We start from the raw sequence: 17,336 nt of genomic DNA, 5'->3' as shown, positions 1-17,336 counted from the left end.
GGCCTAATACATTTGCAGACATTTCTAAAAACATGTTTTCACTATGTAATTACGGCTCCCTGGCTTATTGTCTCACATCATCCCTGCTCTGTGTCTTACCATCAATGTGAAACAGTCATTTAGGCTAGGTGACTAAGTGACTTTGCTAAATGCCAAAAGTGTACATGTTAGCATAAATGTTGTTAACAAGCAGACACCTTTATCCAAGACGACTTACAACAAGTACATTTGTACAAGTACAAGGACACAATCATCTATACGTCAATCATACTCTGTCAAAGGTTAAACAGAGTTTAGAACACACTGAGAACTAGGCCAGCTTATAGATACTGTACACACACCCTTCCAGTAATGTTTACTGGGGGACACCTCGCCCTCGAAGGCTGTGCGGGTTTAAGACAACATGAGCTTTTATTTTCTGTTTGCACAGAAATGTGCTTTATGTCATAAAAACAGCTCATGTCAGGACATATTTAGAACGTAACAAACAAGAAACATAACCTTGTGAAAAATGTGTGTGCAAGTCTTAAAAGATAAAAGGCCAATATATAGTAGCTACACCAACAGTCTGTAGTTATTAGAGACACACACACTAGCCTACACTATAACCTAGGACTCTCTCTAACCACAGTCTCTCCGCTACAGTGAATTCCCATGAAGCCTATCTAGATTAGATTAGATTAGATTCAACTTTATTGTCATTGACAAAGTACAAGTAGTACTAAGAATGAAACTCAGTTCGGCATCTAACCAGATAGTGCATGGTGCAAAACCCATGAATGTATCAATATGTGTCAATTGACAGTGCATGTTGGGACAGTAAACGGTAGGCCTATTACAGTGAGTATAAAGTCAATAGGCCTATATGTGCAATGAATATGAATATAAAAAGTCAATATATGTGCATGAATATCAGCATATGTACAGTGAAGATGTGTATTCATAGAGTGATTGCAGAGGGGAGCCGGAAGGGCAGCCTACTACTTATGCAGCCAGCAGCCAGTCAGCAGCCAGAGAGAGACCAGAGAGAGACCAGAGAGAGACCAGAGCAAAGCACAGCACAGGGCGTCTGTCCTGGCAGCAAGAACAGATTTAAGGTCTGGAGAATGGAAGTGGAATTACACCTGAGCCTGACAGAGGCAGCAGAGCAGGGCTGAGGGGAGGGGAGGGGGAGCAGCAGAGCAGGGCTGAGGGGAGGGGAGCAGCAGAGCAGGGCTGAGCAGGGGAGCAGCAGAGCAGGGCTGAGGGGGGGAGCAGCAGAGCAGGGCTGAGGGGAGGGGAGCAGCAGAGCAGGGCTGAGGGGAGGGGAGCAGCAGGGCTGGGCAGGGGAGCAGCAGAGCAGGGCTGAGGGGAGGGGCGGGGGGGCAGCAGAGCAGGGCTGGGCAGGGGAGCAGCAGAGCAGGGCTGGGCAGGGGAGCAGCAGAGCAGGACTGGGCAGGGGAGCAGCAGAGCAGGGCTGGGCAGGGGAGCAGCAGAGCAGGGCTGGGCAGGGGGGGGGGCAGGGGAGCAGCAGATAATAGGCCAGGCCAGGACACACGCTGGGCTTCAGCATACAGGAGACTCTCACAAACTGAAGGTCGCGACTGCTGCCTCATTTCCCCCCAGGCTTAATCTCATTCTCCTCTACGTCTCCTACACCCTTCCAACGCTCTCTCCATGCATCCTCTCCCTGTCTGTTCCCTACCCACGCCCCCCATCTTGTCCTCCCTTTTCTTTCTTTTTCTTTTTTTAACTCCTCTCTTCCACCCTATTTCCCTCTTTTTGTCTCCACCTTGCCTCCTCTTATATATTCCTCTCCCTCCCGTGTCCCCAGCAGTCAATCAAAGGCTCTCAGCCTCACCTCTTCTTTCCCCAAGACAAAAGGCCTTCCTCTGGGCAAGGTGAGGCCATGGGCTGGCGCTGAGTCAAACTCATGACAGGTTGCTGGCTCTCAGCAGATAATAGCAGCGGACACTGCAGGGGCCTGAGGAACGTACACCGCATATGGAAGATGAGAAGCAGAGAGACAGAGAGACAGAGAGACAGAGAGGGTTAGAGAGCTGAGGAAGTCAAGTCAAGGTGAGGAGAGGGAGAGGGAAGGAAGGAGGGTCACGGTGACAATAACCTAACCCTAACCCTAAGGTTGTAGAGAGGGGAGGAGCTCTGAAAGAATGAGAGTGTGTGTGTGTGTGTGTGTGTGTGTGTGTGTGTGTGTGTGTGTGTGTGTGTGTGTGTGTGTGTGTGTGTGTGTGTGTGCGTGTGTGTGTGTGTGTGTGTGTGTGCGTGTGTGTGCGTGTGTGTGTGTGTGTGTGCACACTCACCGAACACTTTAGTAGGAACACGTGGACACCTTTTCATTCATTCGAGGGGTGTCATGGTGTAGTGAATGTTTACTTGGCACACTTTGGGTCGTTAATACCAATCAATCATCGCTTGAATGCCACAGCCTATTTACCGGTAAGTATGGTTGCACTTGCTGACCGTGTGCAAACCTTCATGGCCACAATGTACCCCCCATCTTCTAAAGGCTACTTCCAGCCTGATAATGTAACATGTCACAAAGAAAAACTGGTTTCAAACTGGTTTCACCTGTGACAACGAGTTCAGTGTTGTTCAGTGGCCTTCCCTGTCACCGGATCTGAATCCGATAGAACACCTTTGGGATGTGGTGGAACGGGAGATTCACAGCTTGAAAGTGCACCTGAAAAACTGCAGGAATTGCGTGATGCAATCATGTCAACCTGGACCAGAATCTCAAAGGCCCTGCTCAGTATTAGTATGGTGTTCCTAATAAAGTGTTCATAGTAAACAGTGTAGGCCTAGGCCTATATACTGTACAATGTTTCAAAACATCCTGTGTGTAATGTGAAAGGGCTTGCAACATGAACGGTGGTTGTATCAACGTGTACGTCCTGTACCAGTTTGCTGCAAAAGCCCGAGTCACTATGAGTCAGGAAGAAGATAATGGTCTACAGACAGTCCACAGAGAGGATGACCTAACTGTATCGTCACTCTAAATCACCCACAATTGCCAGAAAGTAGGATAACACAACAGTGTCCAACCCAATATCGGGAGTCACAATTGAATTTAGATATCTGTGTCTCCCTGGTTGCTAAGTCAGCTTCTCTGTGACATCAAGAGTCTAAAGGTTTCCTTATCCATCCCTCGGCTTTATTTACTTTTTTGGGCATTTAGCAGACGCCTGCTTTACCCAAAGCGACTTACAACAAATACATTTGACTAAGTAAGTGAATAATCTTCACGAGTCATAGCAGGAAAAAGTCATAATCTGTGCTCGGACCAGGAGTCATCGACAGTCGTGTTGTCATGTTGTTATTATACAGTAGGTTAAACATGGCTAATCCCATTGTCCAGACATACAGCAAATAATAAATATGAGAATCAATGTCCATCCCAGTTGAGTAAAGCACATGTGTCTACTTGTGACTGGGGGTAAAAGGCTCTACTAGTAATGCTAGAAAGTAGAAAGCATCACAGATCAATGGCGTTCTTTAGAAGATAAGCCTACGTTCAATTCCTCTTATCATCTCTGTGAACACCTCAGTCCTCTGTGGTTCAGTGGGTTGTGCATGGGGTGCTAACGACGCTTCTAAAGGTTGTGGGTTCGATTCCCGCTGGGATCATATATACTGCAATGTATGCACTCACATGTATGCAATGTAAGTCGCTTTGGGGAAAAAATCGTCAGCTAAATGTTATAATATATTATATGTATACAGTACAGGCCAAAAGTTTGGACACACCTTCTCATTCAATGCGATTCCTTTATTTTCATGACTATTTGGTACATTTTAGATTCTCACTGAAGGCATCAAAACTATGAATGAACACATAGGAATTATGTATTTAACAATAAAGTGTGAAATAACTCTAAATATGTCTTATATTTTAGATTCCTCAAAGTAATAAAATATATAATAATAATATTTAATATAATATGTGTTAATAATAATATGTTATTAATTATTATATATATATATATTTAATATTATTATTATATATTTTATTAACAACAACAACAACAACAAATATTGTATTAACAACAAAAAAGCAAAGGGTGGCTACTTTGAGGAATCTAAAATATAAGACATATTTAGAGTTATTTCACACTTTTTTGTTAAGTACATCATTCCACATGTGTTCATTCATAGTTTTGATGCCTTCAGTGAGAATCTACTGTGCAGACTTGCAGTACACACACCTACAGCAAAACGTCCACATTAAAACCAGTCCCTTACCCAGTTTCATCAGCGAGGCCAGCAGCACCCACAGGGAGATCTCGAAGGGGGTCTGGATGTGGTGGTAGTCCAGGTCCAGCACGGGGAAGGCCTTCTTGGTGTAGTTGACGTGTCCAACGTGTCCGGTGCCGGTGTCTACTATCCCTCCGGTGCTGTCCCGCTGGTCCTGTCCCCCGGTGCCGGTGTCTACTGCCCCGGTGTCTACCCCCAGATGGTCGTCTCCTCCGGTCGTGTCCCGCACGCTGACGCTGACGTCCGGGGAGCTCGCGGCGGTCCCCTGCAGGAACACCAACACCACCAGCAGCTGCAGACAGACCCGCTGCAGGAACCCTCTGTTGTCCCGGGTGGGACTAGGCATGTTGTTGAAATGACGTTTTTAACCTATAATAACTTGAATATATATTTTGTAAATGAGCTTTGCAAAGTTGAACAGCCATACACACTGTCCTCCTCCTCCTCCTCGCTAGCGACTGTTTCTCCACAACACATCCATGCTGCTGCTCTGCTCGGTCCAACTGGGTTTAGACAACTGGGAGAGAATGAGAGAAGAGTGAGACAGGGAGCAGGGTGCAGCCAGCAGGTATAACCTCTCTCTCCCTCTCTCTCTCCTGAAGCAGGAAGCAGAGCCAAGGTGCCTCGGAGGAGCTCAGCTCGCTGCTTTCTGTTTCTGGCAACGTGACACTTTTATTATGACGGAAACACAAACAGCCAGGCAGTACCGTGTGATGTGATATCTCCCTCCTCTTAAATTCTCCCTCTTGGAAATCTTGTTTTAGAGACTAATAAGTGACCGTGTCCTCCTCCGTCTGAGAGCAACAACATCTCCTCTTCTTATTTCATCCAGAGAGGTTTGTTGTGTGTCTGTTCAGATGATGACAGCAGCGGTCCAGTATTATTGACCTTGAGTGGTTCTGTTGGAGATGTCACGTTGTTACCCTGCTGTCCCGGAGAGGACAAGACATTGTTGTCCAACTCAGATATTAGTCACAGTGTCCCAGACTATTAGCGCGGATAATGCATGCATTCTCCATGCATCTGTCATCTATCATCTGTCATCTATCATCCATGCATCTGTCCCTGCAGACTTCAGTATCTCCAGCCCCTCTCTCTCCTCCAGGCGCCTCTGTCTGTCCGCTGCTGTCACGTCGAGGAAGTCCACATCATGTTGTAGTGTCTGTGTGCTGTTCAGTAGAAAAATACAACCTTCAGAACGCGGAGGGAGGGAGGAGAGGAGGAGGAGGAGGAGGGGAGGAGGGGAGGAGGAGGAGGGGGGAGGAGACCACAGTGACATCTAGAGGAGAGGAGGCTCAAGGTGTGTGAGTGAGGGAACGTGGAGACAATTCCTCCTCCTGACTCTGTCCAAAAGATGCCCAAACATCCCCTTCCTCATAACGACACCCATCTGTCTGTCACCCATCTGTCTGTCACTCATCTGTCTGTCACTCATCTGTCTGTCACTCATCTGTCTGTCTGTCACTCATCTGTCTGTCACTCACCCATCTGTCTGTCACTCATCTGTCTGTCACTCATCTGTCTGTCACTCATCTGTCTGTCTGTCACTCATCTGTCTGTCACCCATCTGTCTGTCTGTCTCTCATCTGTCTGTCACTCATCTGTCTGTAACTCATCTGTCTGTCACTCACCCATCTGTCTGTCACTCATCTGTCTGTCACTCATCTGTCTGTCACTCGCAGGACAGGTAGTTCAGACAGACAGACAGGTAGTTCAGACAGACAGACAGGCAGACAGACAGACAGACAGGTAGTTCAGACAGACAGACAGACAGACAGACAGACAGGTAGTAAACACAGACAGACAGACAGACAGACAGACAGACAGGCAGACAGAGACAGACAGACAGACAGACAGACAGGTAGTTCAGACAGACAGACAGACAGACAGACAGGCAGACAGACAGGTAGTTCACACAGACAGACAGACAGACAGACAGACAGGTAGTTCACACAGACAGACAGACAGACAGACAGGCAGACAGAGACAGACAGACAGACAGACAGACAGACAGACAGGTAGTTCACACAGACAGACAGACAGACAGACAGGCAGACAGACAGACAGGCAGACAGAGACAGACAGACAGACAGACAGACAGGTAGTTCACACAGACAGACAGACAGACAGACAGACAGACAGACAGGTAGTTCACACAGACAGACAGACAGACAGACAGGTAGTTCACACAGACAGACAGACAGACAGACAGACAGACAGACAGGTAGTTCAGACAGACAGACAGACAGACAGGTAGTTCACACAGACAGACAGACAGATAGACAGGTAGTTCACACAGACAGACAGACAGACAGACAGACAGGCAGACAGAGACAGACAGACAGACAGACAGACAGGTAGTTCACACAGACAGACAGACAGACAGACAGACAGACAGACAGGTAGTTCACACAGACAGACAGACAGACAGACAGACAGACAGGCAGAGACAGACAGACAGACAGACAGACAGACAGACAGGTAGTTCACACAGACAGACAGACAGACAGACAGGCAGACAGAGACAGACAGACAGACAGACAGACAGACAGGTAGTTCACACAGACAGACAGACAGACAGGTAGTTCACACAGACAGACAGACAGACAGGTAGTTCAGACAGACAGGTAGTTCAGACAGACAGACAGACAGACAGACAGGTAGTTCAGACTGCCCGGGTTAGGCGTTACGACGACACCTTTCGTAAGACAATGGAGTCACACCCTGAATGACCCTGACCTGACCTGGACTTCACCACCAGTGACCCGTCGGCTGAAAGTAGACAGAGACGCTTTGTTGTCCCAGTCTGTCCCTGAAAAAAGTCACAAACAACTTTTTAGGATGCAAGTGACTAAAGTTACAGCACACAGCCTTTCTTTTAATTTTCAGGTCACCAAAATGATGGCTTTGTAACAAAGAGGTGTTACCTTATATGAACCCACTTTCAAGGGTGAAGGAGTCAGAGGGGACAGGGGACATGACAATGTTACAAGCAGGCAAAATCCCTGTCAATAATAATAGAGTCATTTTGCTGCATGACCTTTATTTTTAAAAACATGCCACCGGCTTTGTTGCGGAACTTTTATTTTGAAAAGCCCCTCACTTTACAGACTTTACTAAGTGTAAATATAAGTCAAATGTGAATACCTATGAATAAACTTTAAGAAGTTTATTTTTTTAGAAACTATAGTAGCAGCAGTCTCTAATTAGCTAGGTAACGTTTTGCACAGTAGCAGGGAAAGAAAACTTAAAAATGGTTGTTTACTTGATAAAATCGTAAGGTTAAAAAATATCTAAGAGTGATACCCCCAGTTACCCGTCGGCTGAAAGTATACAGAGGCGCTTTGTTGTCCCAGTCCGTCCCTGACGACGACAGCTATTGTTACCCCATATTCAATAGAGTGTGAATGGTCCTGATGACTGATTGGACTGTAGGCCTACCTGAGTAAGTGCCCCTCTGCAAGGCCAGTTTTACCTGTATCCTTGTCTCGAAAGTCACTAGGCTTTTGTGGAACGCGCTCCCTTCTAACATCAAGTTTGCCCCCACTCTGGACTCCTTTAGAGCCAAGTTAAAACCCACCTCTTCCTAAATGATATTCCCTAAGTCTACTCCCTATTTGTTGTGAATTGTATGCCTGAGATTTACGTTTAAGTCGTCTGTGTCTGATTGCTTTCTGTGTTCCTTGTCTTTGTCTTTATCTGTTCCTTTACCCGGGCTGCGCCCCGGGCCGATGTAAAAGTTGGATGGGGGGCGCATTATAAATACAATTAACATTAACATTAACATTAACATTAGGCATTGGCAAGCCCCTCCACTGCATACAGCCCTACAGTAGACCACAGTAACCTACAGCCCGCTGAATGTTTGGTGAGTGAGATTGAATTCGATATTAAAATGTTAAAATGAAGATTGTGTGTTGTGGCTGAGCTTGTGTGAGTCCAGACAAATACATCCATCCATTTAATAATTACAATGGTGGTTTCATGCCATAAAAGAAAGCCTTTAAAAGACACAACAACCTGTGTATCTGTGTAGCTTGACATCCAGTGCTCTCAGTCAGTGTTCTAAACTTTGTACCATAGTCCGATATCACTGGGGCTGTATTGGCCTGAAATTATAGTGGGGGGAAATTATACAGTAATTTTGAGAACCATTTGGATTTAAAAATAAACTGTCCACAACACTTACTTTAATAACACAGGATGTGTGCATTGTGCGGTGTTGGTGTAAGGTACTTCCAAATAGGTAAGTGAAGAGATAAAAAAGTAATTGAAAAAACTTGATATACACTTACACTTGATAACCATGCAATGCAATGTCGACATTCAGCAATGTGGCTGCAAAAACATATTCACCAACATTGGTGGTAGTGCACATGGTTTTGCCTTGGGTGGCAGTGGTTGTATGCAGGGCCGGTCCTAGGCATTTAGGTGTCCTAGGCGAGAGTATGATTTGATGCCCCCCCCCCCCTCCCCCCAAATTTTAGGGGTGCCACCACCACATTAAGCCACCAGTTCTGCCTCATCACCACCCACACATTCAACAGTAAAAATATGGACAACAATGGTTTCAAGACAAAAATAGACAGTAGGCTGAGACATATTTTCATAGAGACATGAAATTCATAGAGACAAAATTATTTAAATGTATATTTTTGTGGCATTTGGCGCCCTAGTTCGCCTATGCCTAGGACCGGCCCTGATTGTACGCAACCACTATGTATAAATAAAGGGCAAAAGAATAAGTTGTGATGAATACTAATAAACCGCCTGCGTCTTTCTCCACTGCACGGCCTTGGACACATCCACCAGCATCGGCAACCAGCAACCAGGATTCCAGCAGTCTGATCATCACTCTGATCATCTCTCTGATCATCATGCCATTACAAATATCAATTGTTGCCTGTTCCTTTCACTGACACATACACACACACACACACACACACACACACACACACACATACTGCACACGCATGCACGCATGTCATGTAATTTGCAATCGATACTCCACAGTTTCTCATTTACTTAAATGTGAGCAAATACTGTAATCCCAAGAGAAAGGGAAATCTATTGAAATTGTAAACGCTTTTGTATAGATTGCTTGCTTGTTTGCTTTTTGTGCAGTTTGGCTTGGCTTTAGATACGACTTCACATTCCAGCTGACATAGTTTAGAAAGTTTGTTAGGTTTGCCCTCATTTAAAACCGGAGGAGCAAAGCCATTTCTGTCCTGGCTGGTGTATTTTTGAACACATAAATGTGTACATTTACTCCCTCCTCTCTAATGTGGCTGAGGTCATGATGCCAGCGTTGGTCTCCAGGACTCAAATTGCTCCAACATGATTCAAAGCGACATCCAACACTTTGAGGAAATAATAGTAGACATGTTGCTGTGGTCAAAGGATAAGAAGCAAATGACCAAGGATGTCTAAACTAAACACACGCCTGGTATGTCTTGTTTATTTTAAACATGGTAGTTGCAGATCTGCCGTATGCGTTTCAAGTACATGAACCCAGAAGCCTAAGGACTCTCTGGCCAAATCCCAAGTTGGCATTTAAAAGCAGTAATGTTTCAAAAAAAGATGGTGAAAGTATTTGTTAATAAAAGGGATGCAAAAGTTAACAGGAGCGGGAGCAGAGGACGGCCTTGTTTGTGGTGTTGGTGTTCCTTCGTGACTCCTCATCCCTAACCCTAATTGAGGAATTTGAGTCACAAACAACTTTTTAGGATGCAAGTGACTAACGTTACAGCACACAGCCTTTCTTTTAATTTTCAGGCCACCAAAATGATGGCTTTGTAACAAAGAGGTGTTACCTTATATGAACCCACTTTCAAGGGTGAAGGAGTCAGAGGGGACAGGGCACATGACAATGTTAGAAGCAGGCAAAATCCCTGTCAATAATAATAGAGTAATTTTGCTGCATGACCTTTATTTTTAAAAGCATGCCACCGGCATTGTTGCGGAACTTTTATTTTGAAAAGCCCCTCACTTTACAGACTTTACTAAGTGTAAAGCCCAATGCACACGGCGTGCGATTTTGTCGCACGACAACATTCGATTCTCAATTCACACCAATGAATGAATGAATGTGAATGGAGAATCGAATGTTGTCGTGCGACAATATCGCATCGCAAGCCGTGTGCATTGTCTCATTCAAAACAATGGAATCGAATTCGGCGGTGCAACAAAATCGGGGCCGTGTGCATTGGCCTTAAATATAAGTAAAACGTGAATACCTATGAATAAACTTTAAGAAGTCAGGTTTAGTTTTTTAGAAACTATAGTAGTAGTAGTAGGCTAGTCTCTAATTAGCTAGGTAATGTTGGGTAGTTCTGTCTGTTTTTAAAATGACAATCGGTAATGTTTTGCACAGTAGCAGGGAAAGAAAACTTAAAAATGGTTGTTTACTTGATAAAACCGTAAGGTTAAAAAATGTAACCACTGTTCTCTGGGAGGAGGGAAACTAGACACAAAATAACATATCTAAGAGGTGACACCCCCACCCCCCAGTGACACCCCCACCCCCCAGTGATACCCCCACCCCCATATCTGGTATCTGGTGAACAGACTGAGAGGGAACCACATTCACAGTCACATTGTCTAACGATAGACAGCCTGACTCCACACTGAGCTGTCTGATAACTCGCAAGACAGGTAGTTGCCCCTCTGCAAGGCTCCATGTTGTCATTTGCTTCAATTCTAAGTTAAGATTTGTATGTTTTGTACATTTTTGGGATGGTTTGCACTTCAGTTGCTGTGACACCAATGTTGGGCACATGCTTTGAGGTATCTATATCTATTTCTTGCCTTTCTTTTCACAGAGTAAACAAGTCCTCATGTCATCTCCCTCCAACCACATAATATGGAACAAAACAAACCAATTACAGCCAAGCACCACTTTAATCTGCAGATGATGGCTGGGTATATTTTCCACCGTGTTTCAATGGCAAAAAAACAGGAAAAGCTAATGGTTGTGGAGGTTACAGTACCAAAGCTACTGCTAGTATCTGCTAGGCATCCATGACCTTAACATGGAAAGGTAACTCAATACCTAAGTACACACATGCACACACGTACACAGCCACACACACACACACACACACACGCACACACACGCACACACGTACACGGGCACACACACACACACACACACACACACACACACACACACACACACACACACACACACACACACACCACACTTAAACAAACAGCTTTAAAAACAGTTCAGCAAACAAAGAGAAGACAATTGTATTCGGCCTGATGAAATAAATAAATTATAACAATATTGAATTCACTGTTCCTTTGCTGACTGGTGTGATATGATCATGTTGAGATACGTTTGAATTTAAATTTTACAGTAACATAATATTGACCATCCAATCGCAACAGGGGACACATTAGTGGACACAGGAGCCAGTGTAGAGTCTTACGTCAATCTCTCTATGACTTTTATCCAGTGTGTCAAAAATAAAAAAGCCAAATGCTGTCATGTTGCCACCTTTTCCCTGTCCTGAGAGATACAAACTGTAACATCATGTCTGCTACTAGACCATCACCATAATATTGTGACAGCTTCAGCTGAGGGGTAAACCGCGGGCCAATGATGTTTGCTTGTGGATTTACTCATGATGACAATCTACACTTAAGTGCTTCAATTTAACAGTCATGTGTTCAAACAGCCTGCAATTTGAGTCAAAGTTATTATATCCCTTTCTCTCTCTCTGTCTCTGTCTCTCTCTCTCTCTCCCCCCCTCTCTCTCTCTCTTTCTCTCTCTCTCTCTCTCTCTCTCTCTCTCCCTCTCTCCCTCTCTCTCTCTCTCTCTCTCCCCCCCCTCTCTCTCTCTTTCTCTCTGTCTCTCTCTCTCTCCCTCTCTCCCTCTCTCTCTCTCTCTCTCTCTCTCTCTCCCCCCCCCCTCTCTCTCTCTCTTTCTCTCTGTCTCTCTCTCTCCCCCCCCCCCTCTCTCTCTCTCTCTCTCTCTCTCTCTCTCAACCTTATGTAGAATTGAATCTCTCAATCAAGTTATGTTATATGCAGTGAATAGCACTGCCCAAACTGCAAATGTCAAATCATATCATGGTTCAGACGCTGTGCTTCGAGAGCAAACCTCTGGGTGTTACTCGTACATACTGTACATACTGTCCTTCTCTGTGATTGGCTGGCTGAGGTATACTTCACAGAATTATGGCCATGTGTTATATAATGTGTGATAATATTGAAGCTCACTAACAGGGGCAGCGATGGTTGCACGTAGCTTTAGCTGAAGCTATTGTCGTCAACAGAGCACAAACTGAGACAAGCAGCTGCCTGCAGAAATGTCACAGAATGGTTGCTTTGCCCTCACTTTTCTTTTCATGAGACAGAGAATGTCAGTTATTGTCTCGTCCAATCATATCTCGCCTCTCGTACGTACTATAGCAAGGCCTGTCTCATTACTGCAGGCTAACGACATGAGAACACCGGGGGCATGGGAAGGACAACAGACAGAACTACTAGGGAATGTGCATGAGCCACTAACTGAATGAGCCAAACGTGTGTGTGTGTGTGTGTGTGTGTGTGTGTGTGTGTGTGTTCGGTTCTCAATAGGGTTAAATGCTATATTCTGGTCAGCCCGGTTGTAAATCGGGCCATGCTAACCCATCACTAGTTCAAACAGACCTTAGCAGACTCTAAACAAACAAAGAGACACGGAATTCATCATGATTTTCTTGCGCAGTGAGAGTGAATCCCCAGGTCTCGAAAGACCTCGGATTCAAACTGAACTTTTCCTCTCCTGAGCCAGTATTTATTCCCAAACAGAAAGACAAAAGGGGCAGGCCGAGCACTGCGTGGTTATAAGCAGTTTCATGGGAAAAGCATCTCAACATAAATATTTCTCATGAAAATGTACATCTTAAACATAAACACTCCTAGGACTGCTCAGCTCAAATATAAACATTTTCATGGTAATGTACCTTAACATAAATTTTCCCAGCTCAATGTACAGCACTTAGCAAAATCAGATTTACGACAGGGCCCCTCTGACAACACAATGTCAGGAAGGGAAACTACCCAGGCTGGGATAGCAGATAACACATACCTTGTATGGTTGTGCACAACAGTTGAACTCTCAGAACAGAAGTGTAATGCACAGAGCACATGGACTCAATGTACTCTTCAAAACCTTGTATGGTTGAAGCACAACAGTTGAACTCTCAGAACAGAAGTGTAATGCACAGAGTTCATATATTCTTCCAAATGTACTATAACATTATCAAAACACAATTCAAACCTATCATTCCCTGCTGTTTTTCATAATTTATCACGATACAAACATTCGTCTCTTATTCAGGTAAAGCTATCTTTCTTTCATATTTTCTAGTTTAACTGTCATTCAACATCGCCGTACAGATCACAGACATGAATCTCAACTTGGATTAGAGTTTCTCAAATTGGGTTAGGTACTTAGGCTCCATCATAATGTCTTGAATCAACATTTGTTTGTACAAGTATTTCTGAAATCAGTTTGTTAGTCATAGCTCTGAAGCAGGGGGAGACACAACAAACAATCATTAAAATCAGTATGTGATGTGGTAGTTCACACATGTTCAAGAGTCATTCAGTTCTGGAGTGTCATCAGTCTGATCTGATCGATTTCGCGGTTCTGGGCTTCGTTTATCGTAAGGGATGCATTTACAAATGTCTCTGATTGATAGTTCAGGGTTTTTTTTTGTCATCTGGGACATCACTGCCCCAGACTGGGTCGTGTGCCTGGACTTGGGCGTCTCGTTTGGTCGTCGGGAGGATTTGGTCCCCTCATTTCTAATAGGTAGTGGATCTGAAGAATTCTTCACCGGGTTTGAGACGTAATATTCACTAATGAATAGAACCCCTTTGTAGCCCGGGCTTCCACCACTCCCCGTCGTTCGAGGGAAATAATGTCACCTTCTTTCAATGGCTCTGTGTACTTCTCATATCTCGTTCCGCGATCTTGACAGCAGTTGAGATGCTCAGCAGCACCTCAAATGGTTCAACCCACCGCGGGCTGCCAGTGTTCTCCTTCCATCTCGTCGATGAGGATCTGGTCAGGTTGTATTCTCGATCCTGTAGGGTTAGGTTTCCGGTTCCTGTTTCCTGAAACAGAAATGTCTGGCAGATAATTTGTTCTGGCTATTTCCTGTTTCCTAAATAGCTGTCCACGTGGCCAGTGTGTTTTCCGTTTCTGCCAAATCTGCTTTACATATAACGATGAATTGAGTATCAAAGACCCCAATTGAAATATGTACTTTCATGTCACTTGCTTCTGCAAATCTTCTAATAAAGTTTTCAATCAATCAATCAATACTTCCCTAATGTCGTCTACTATGGGTAGTCTAATCTCCCATTTACTATTTCAAATTCATTAATTTCATTTATTTCATTCATTTCATTCATTCATTCATATCAAACCCATAGGTCTCAATTTTATTGTCATGTGTGTTTCCATTAGAGAAACACACTCTTCAATGTCCAGGTATTTGGACACTGTGTTTGATCAATTCATTCACGAAATGTGCTCCATTATCACTATATTTTTTTTTTGTTTTTAAATTGTGTAATTATATACGTGAAAATGTGCGTTAACTCCTGTCAATCATCATTTCCCTGCTTTTTGATACATGTCATCAAAAAGACCATGTATCAAATTAGCTGCTGTTTGTAGAGGCTCTGTGGTAATACAATTTTTCCATCTATTCCAAATTCGTATTACTCCCCTGGTCTCTGAGGGGGTCACACTAAAAATCCTCTGTCTCCCTCCCCCTCTCTCTCTCTCTCTCTCTCTCTCTGTTTGCTGTTCTGTGTCCACTCTGACACATAGCCCCCACCCTTGCGCTCCTCTTCTGCCTCAAACACACACAGTTCATAGTCTCCCGTGTGTTTCTCCTCTCCTTAAACAACTCTCTCTCTCTCGCTCTCTCTCTCTCTCTCTCTCTCTCTCTGTCTGTGTCTGTCTCTCTCTCTCTCTGTGTCTCTCTGTCTGTCTGTCTGTCTCCTGTCTTGTCTTTGGCTCTTCTATAATCCCATTACAAGTTTAATTTACTATATAATATAATCTACTAAATTCTCTTGCCCTCTGTCTCTAACCCTTCTCTCCTGTTCTCTCTCTCTCCTCTCATTCACAGCTTCTCTGTCTCAGCTCCTCTGCATGACTCCTTCCTGTTCTCAAATCTGTCTCCCTCTCTCTCTCTCTCTCTCACTTCTCGCTCTCCCTCTATCACTTTTTACTTCCTTCTCGCTCTCTCTCTCTCTCTCTGTCTCCTAGTCTCCTCTCCTAGTCTCCTCTCCTTGTCTCCTAGTCTCCTCGTCTCCTCTCCTTGTCTCCTAGTCTCCTCTACTCATCTCCTAGTCTCCTCTACTCCTCTCCTTGTCTCCTAGTCTCCTCGTCTCCTCTCCTTGTCTCCTAGTCTCCTCTACTCGTCTCCTAGTCTCCTCTACTCCTCTCCTTGTCTCCTAGTCTCCTCGTCTCCTCTCCTTGTCTCCTAGTCTCCTCTACTCGTCTCCTAGTCTCCTCTCTGCCTCTCTCTAGGCAGGTCTCTTTTCCCCCTCCCTTTTCTCTCCGCATGCCTCCCCTCTGTGTCATAACTCCACTTCAAATACCTCTCTCCATTCTCCAACCCTTCCTCTTTCCTGCTCTCCCTCCCCTCTCGCTCTCTGGTTCTTTTCTCCCTGGAAATCAGGTCTGCTTTGTTTCAGGCCAATGGTGTGTGTGTGTGTATGTGTATGTGTATGTGTGTGTGTGTGGCGCGTGGTGTGTCTTTTCTCTCCCTGACTCCCTCTCTCACTCTTGATCTCTCTCTCCCTCTCTCTCTGTCTCTCTCTGTCTCTCTCTCTATGTCTCTGTCTCTCTCTCTGTCTGTCTCTCTCTCTGTCTGTCTGTCTCTCCCTCTCTCTCTCTCTCTGTCTCTGTCTGTCTCTCTCTCTGTGTCTGTCTCTCTCTCTCCCTGTCTGTCTCTCCCTCTCTCTCTCTCTCTGTCTCTGTCTGTCTCTCTCTCTGTGTCTGTCTCTCTCTCTCCCTGTCTGTCTCTGTATCTCTCTCTGTATCTCTCTCTCTCTCTGTCTGTCTCTCTCTGTCTGTTTCTCTCTCTCTGTCTGTCTCTCTCTCTCCTTCTCTCTCTCTGTCTCTCTCTATGTCTGTCTGTGTCTCTGTCTGTCTGTGTCTCTGTCTGTCTATGTCTGTCTCTCTCTCTGTCTGTCTCTCCCTCTGTCTCTGTCTCTCTTTCTGTCTCTATCTCTGTCTCTATCTCTATCTCCGTCTCTATCTCTGTCTCTGTCTCTGTCTCTGGCTCCCTCTCTCTAGTTAAGTCACAACCATACACACGTCTGTGATTGATTGGATTCATTTCTTTCTCTGTCTCTGTCTCTCTGTCTCTCTCTCCGTCTGATTTCTATTAGTCTACTGTTTACATAGCACAAAAGATATCCATCTAAGTGGATTCTTTTTGCATGTCAAACAACTCCTATTTTTGTACAATTTAGGATTAGATAGACTATTCAATTCGATTGCAATCTTTCTTTTTCTATTTACCGGTGTCTTTGTTGCTTGAGTCCGGTCTGGATTCCGTCAGCCGTCTTTTTTGGAGAAGAAGAGGAGGAACGTCACCGGTCCTGGAGCGAATGGATGTCCCAGGACCTTCTGCTGTCGCGACAGACTTCGGCGTGTGTCGTTCCCCCTGGTCCTCTCCCAGACGACGTAGGAATCCGGCTCGAAGGACCACGTTGTTCGGTTCTCAATAGGGTTAAATGCTATATTCTGGTCAGCCCGGTTGTAAATCGGGCCATGCTAACCCATCACTAGTTCAAACAGACCTTAGCAGACTCTAAACAAACAAAGAGACACGGAATTCATCATGATTTTCTTGCGCAGTGAGAGTGAATCCCCAGGTCTCGAAAGACCTCGGATTCAAACTGAACTTTTCCTCTCCTGAGCCAGTATTTATTCCCAAACAGAAAGACAAAAGGGGCAGGCCGAGCACTGCGTGGTTATAAGCAGTTTCATGGGAAAAGCATCTCAACATAAATATTTCTCATGAAAATGTACATCTTAAACATAAACACTCCTAGGACT

At 44.8% G+C, this 17,336-nt stretch overlaps 2 protein-coding genes across 2 annotated transcripts in view; one reads left to right on the top strand and one right to left on the bottom strand.

Annotated features, from left to right (window-relative positions):
• The window catches only part of slc9a1a (solute carrier family 9 member A1a), a gene marked incomplete at its 3' end in the record, with an annotated part of 45,360 nt that extends 41,021 nt beyond the window's left edge, over positions 1-4,339 (bottom strand). Inside the window, exon 1 of the mRNA XM_080540084.1 lies at positions 4,240-4,339. Coding sequence (XP_080396210.1) covers positions 4,240-4,249 — 10 coding nt within the window. The 5' untranslated portion in view covers positions 4,250-4,339. The remainder of the gene's footprint in view (positions 1-4,239) is intronic.
• Positions 1-17,336, top strand: part of LOC308166216 (death-associated protein kinase 2-like) — a gene marked incomplete at its 3' end in the record, with an annotated part of 351,334 nt that overhangs the window by 215,713 nt on the left and 118,285 nt on the right. The gene's annotated exons all lie outside the window — the stretch shown is intronic.

Source organism: Nansenia antarctica (assembly GCF_963989245.1).
Source record: "Nansenia antarctica genome assembly, chromosome: 10".
Classification (NCBI taxonomy): Eukaryota; Metazoa; Chordata; class Actinopteri; order Argentiniformes; family Microstomatidae; genus Nansenia; species Nansenia antarctica.
Note: the sequence above shows the minus strand (reverse complement) of the source record. Positions and strands in the feature narration are given on the sequence as shown.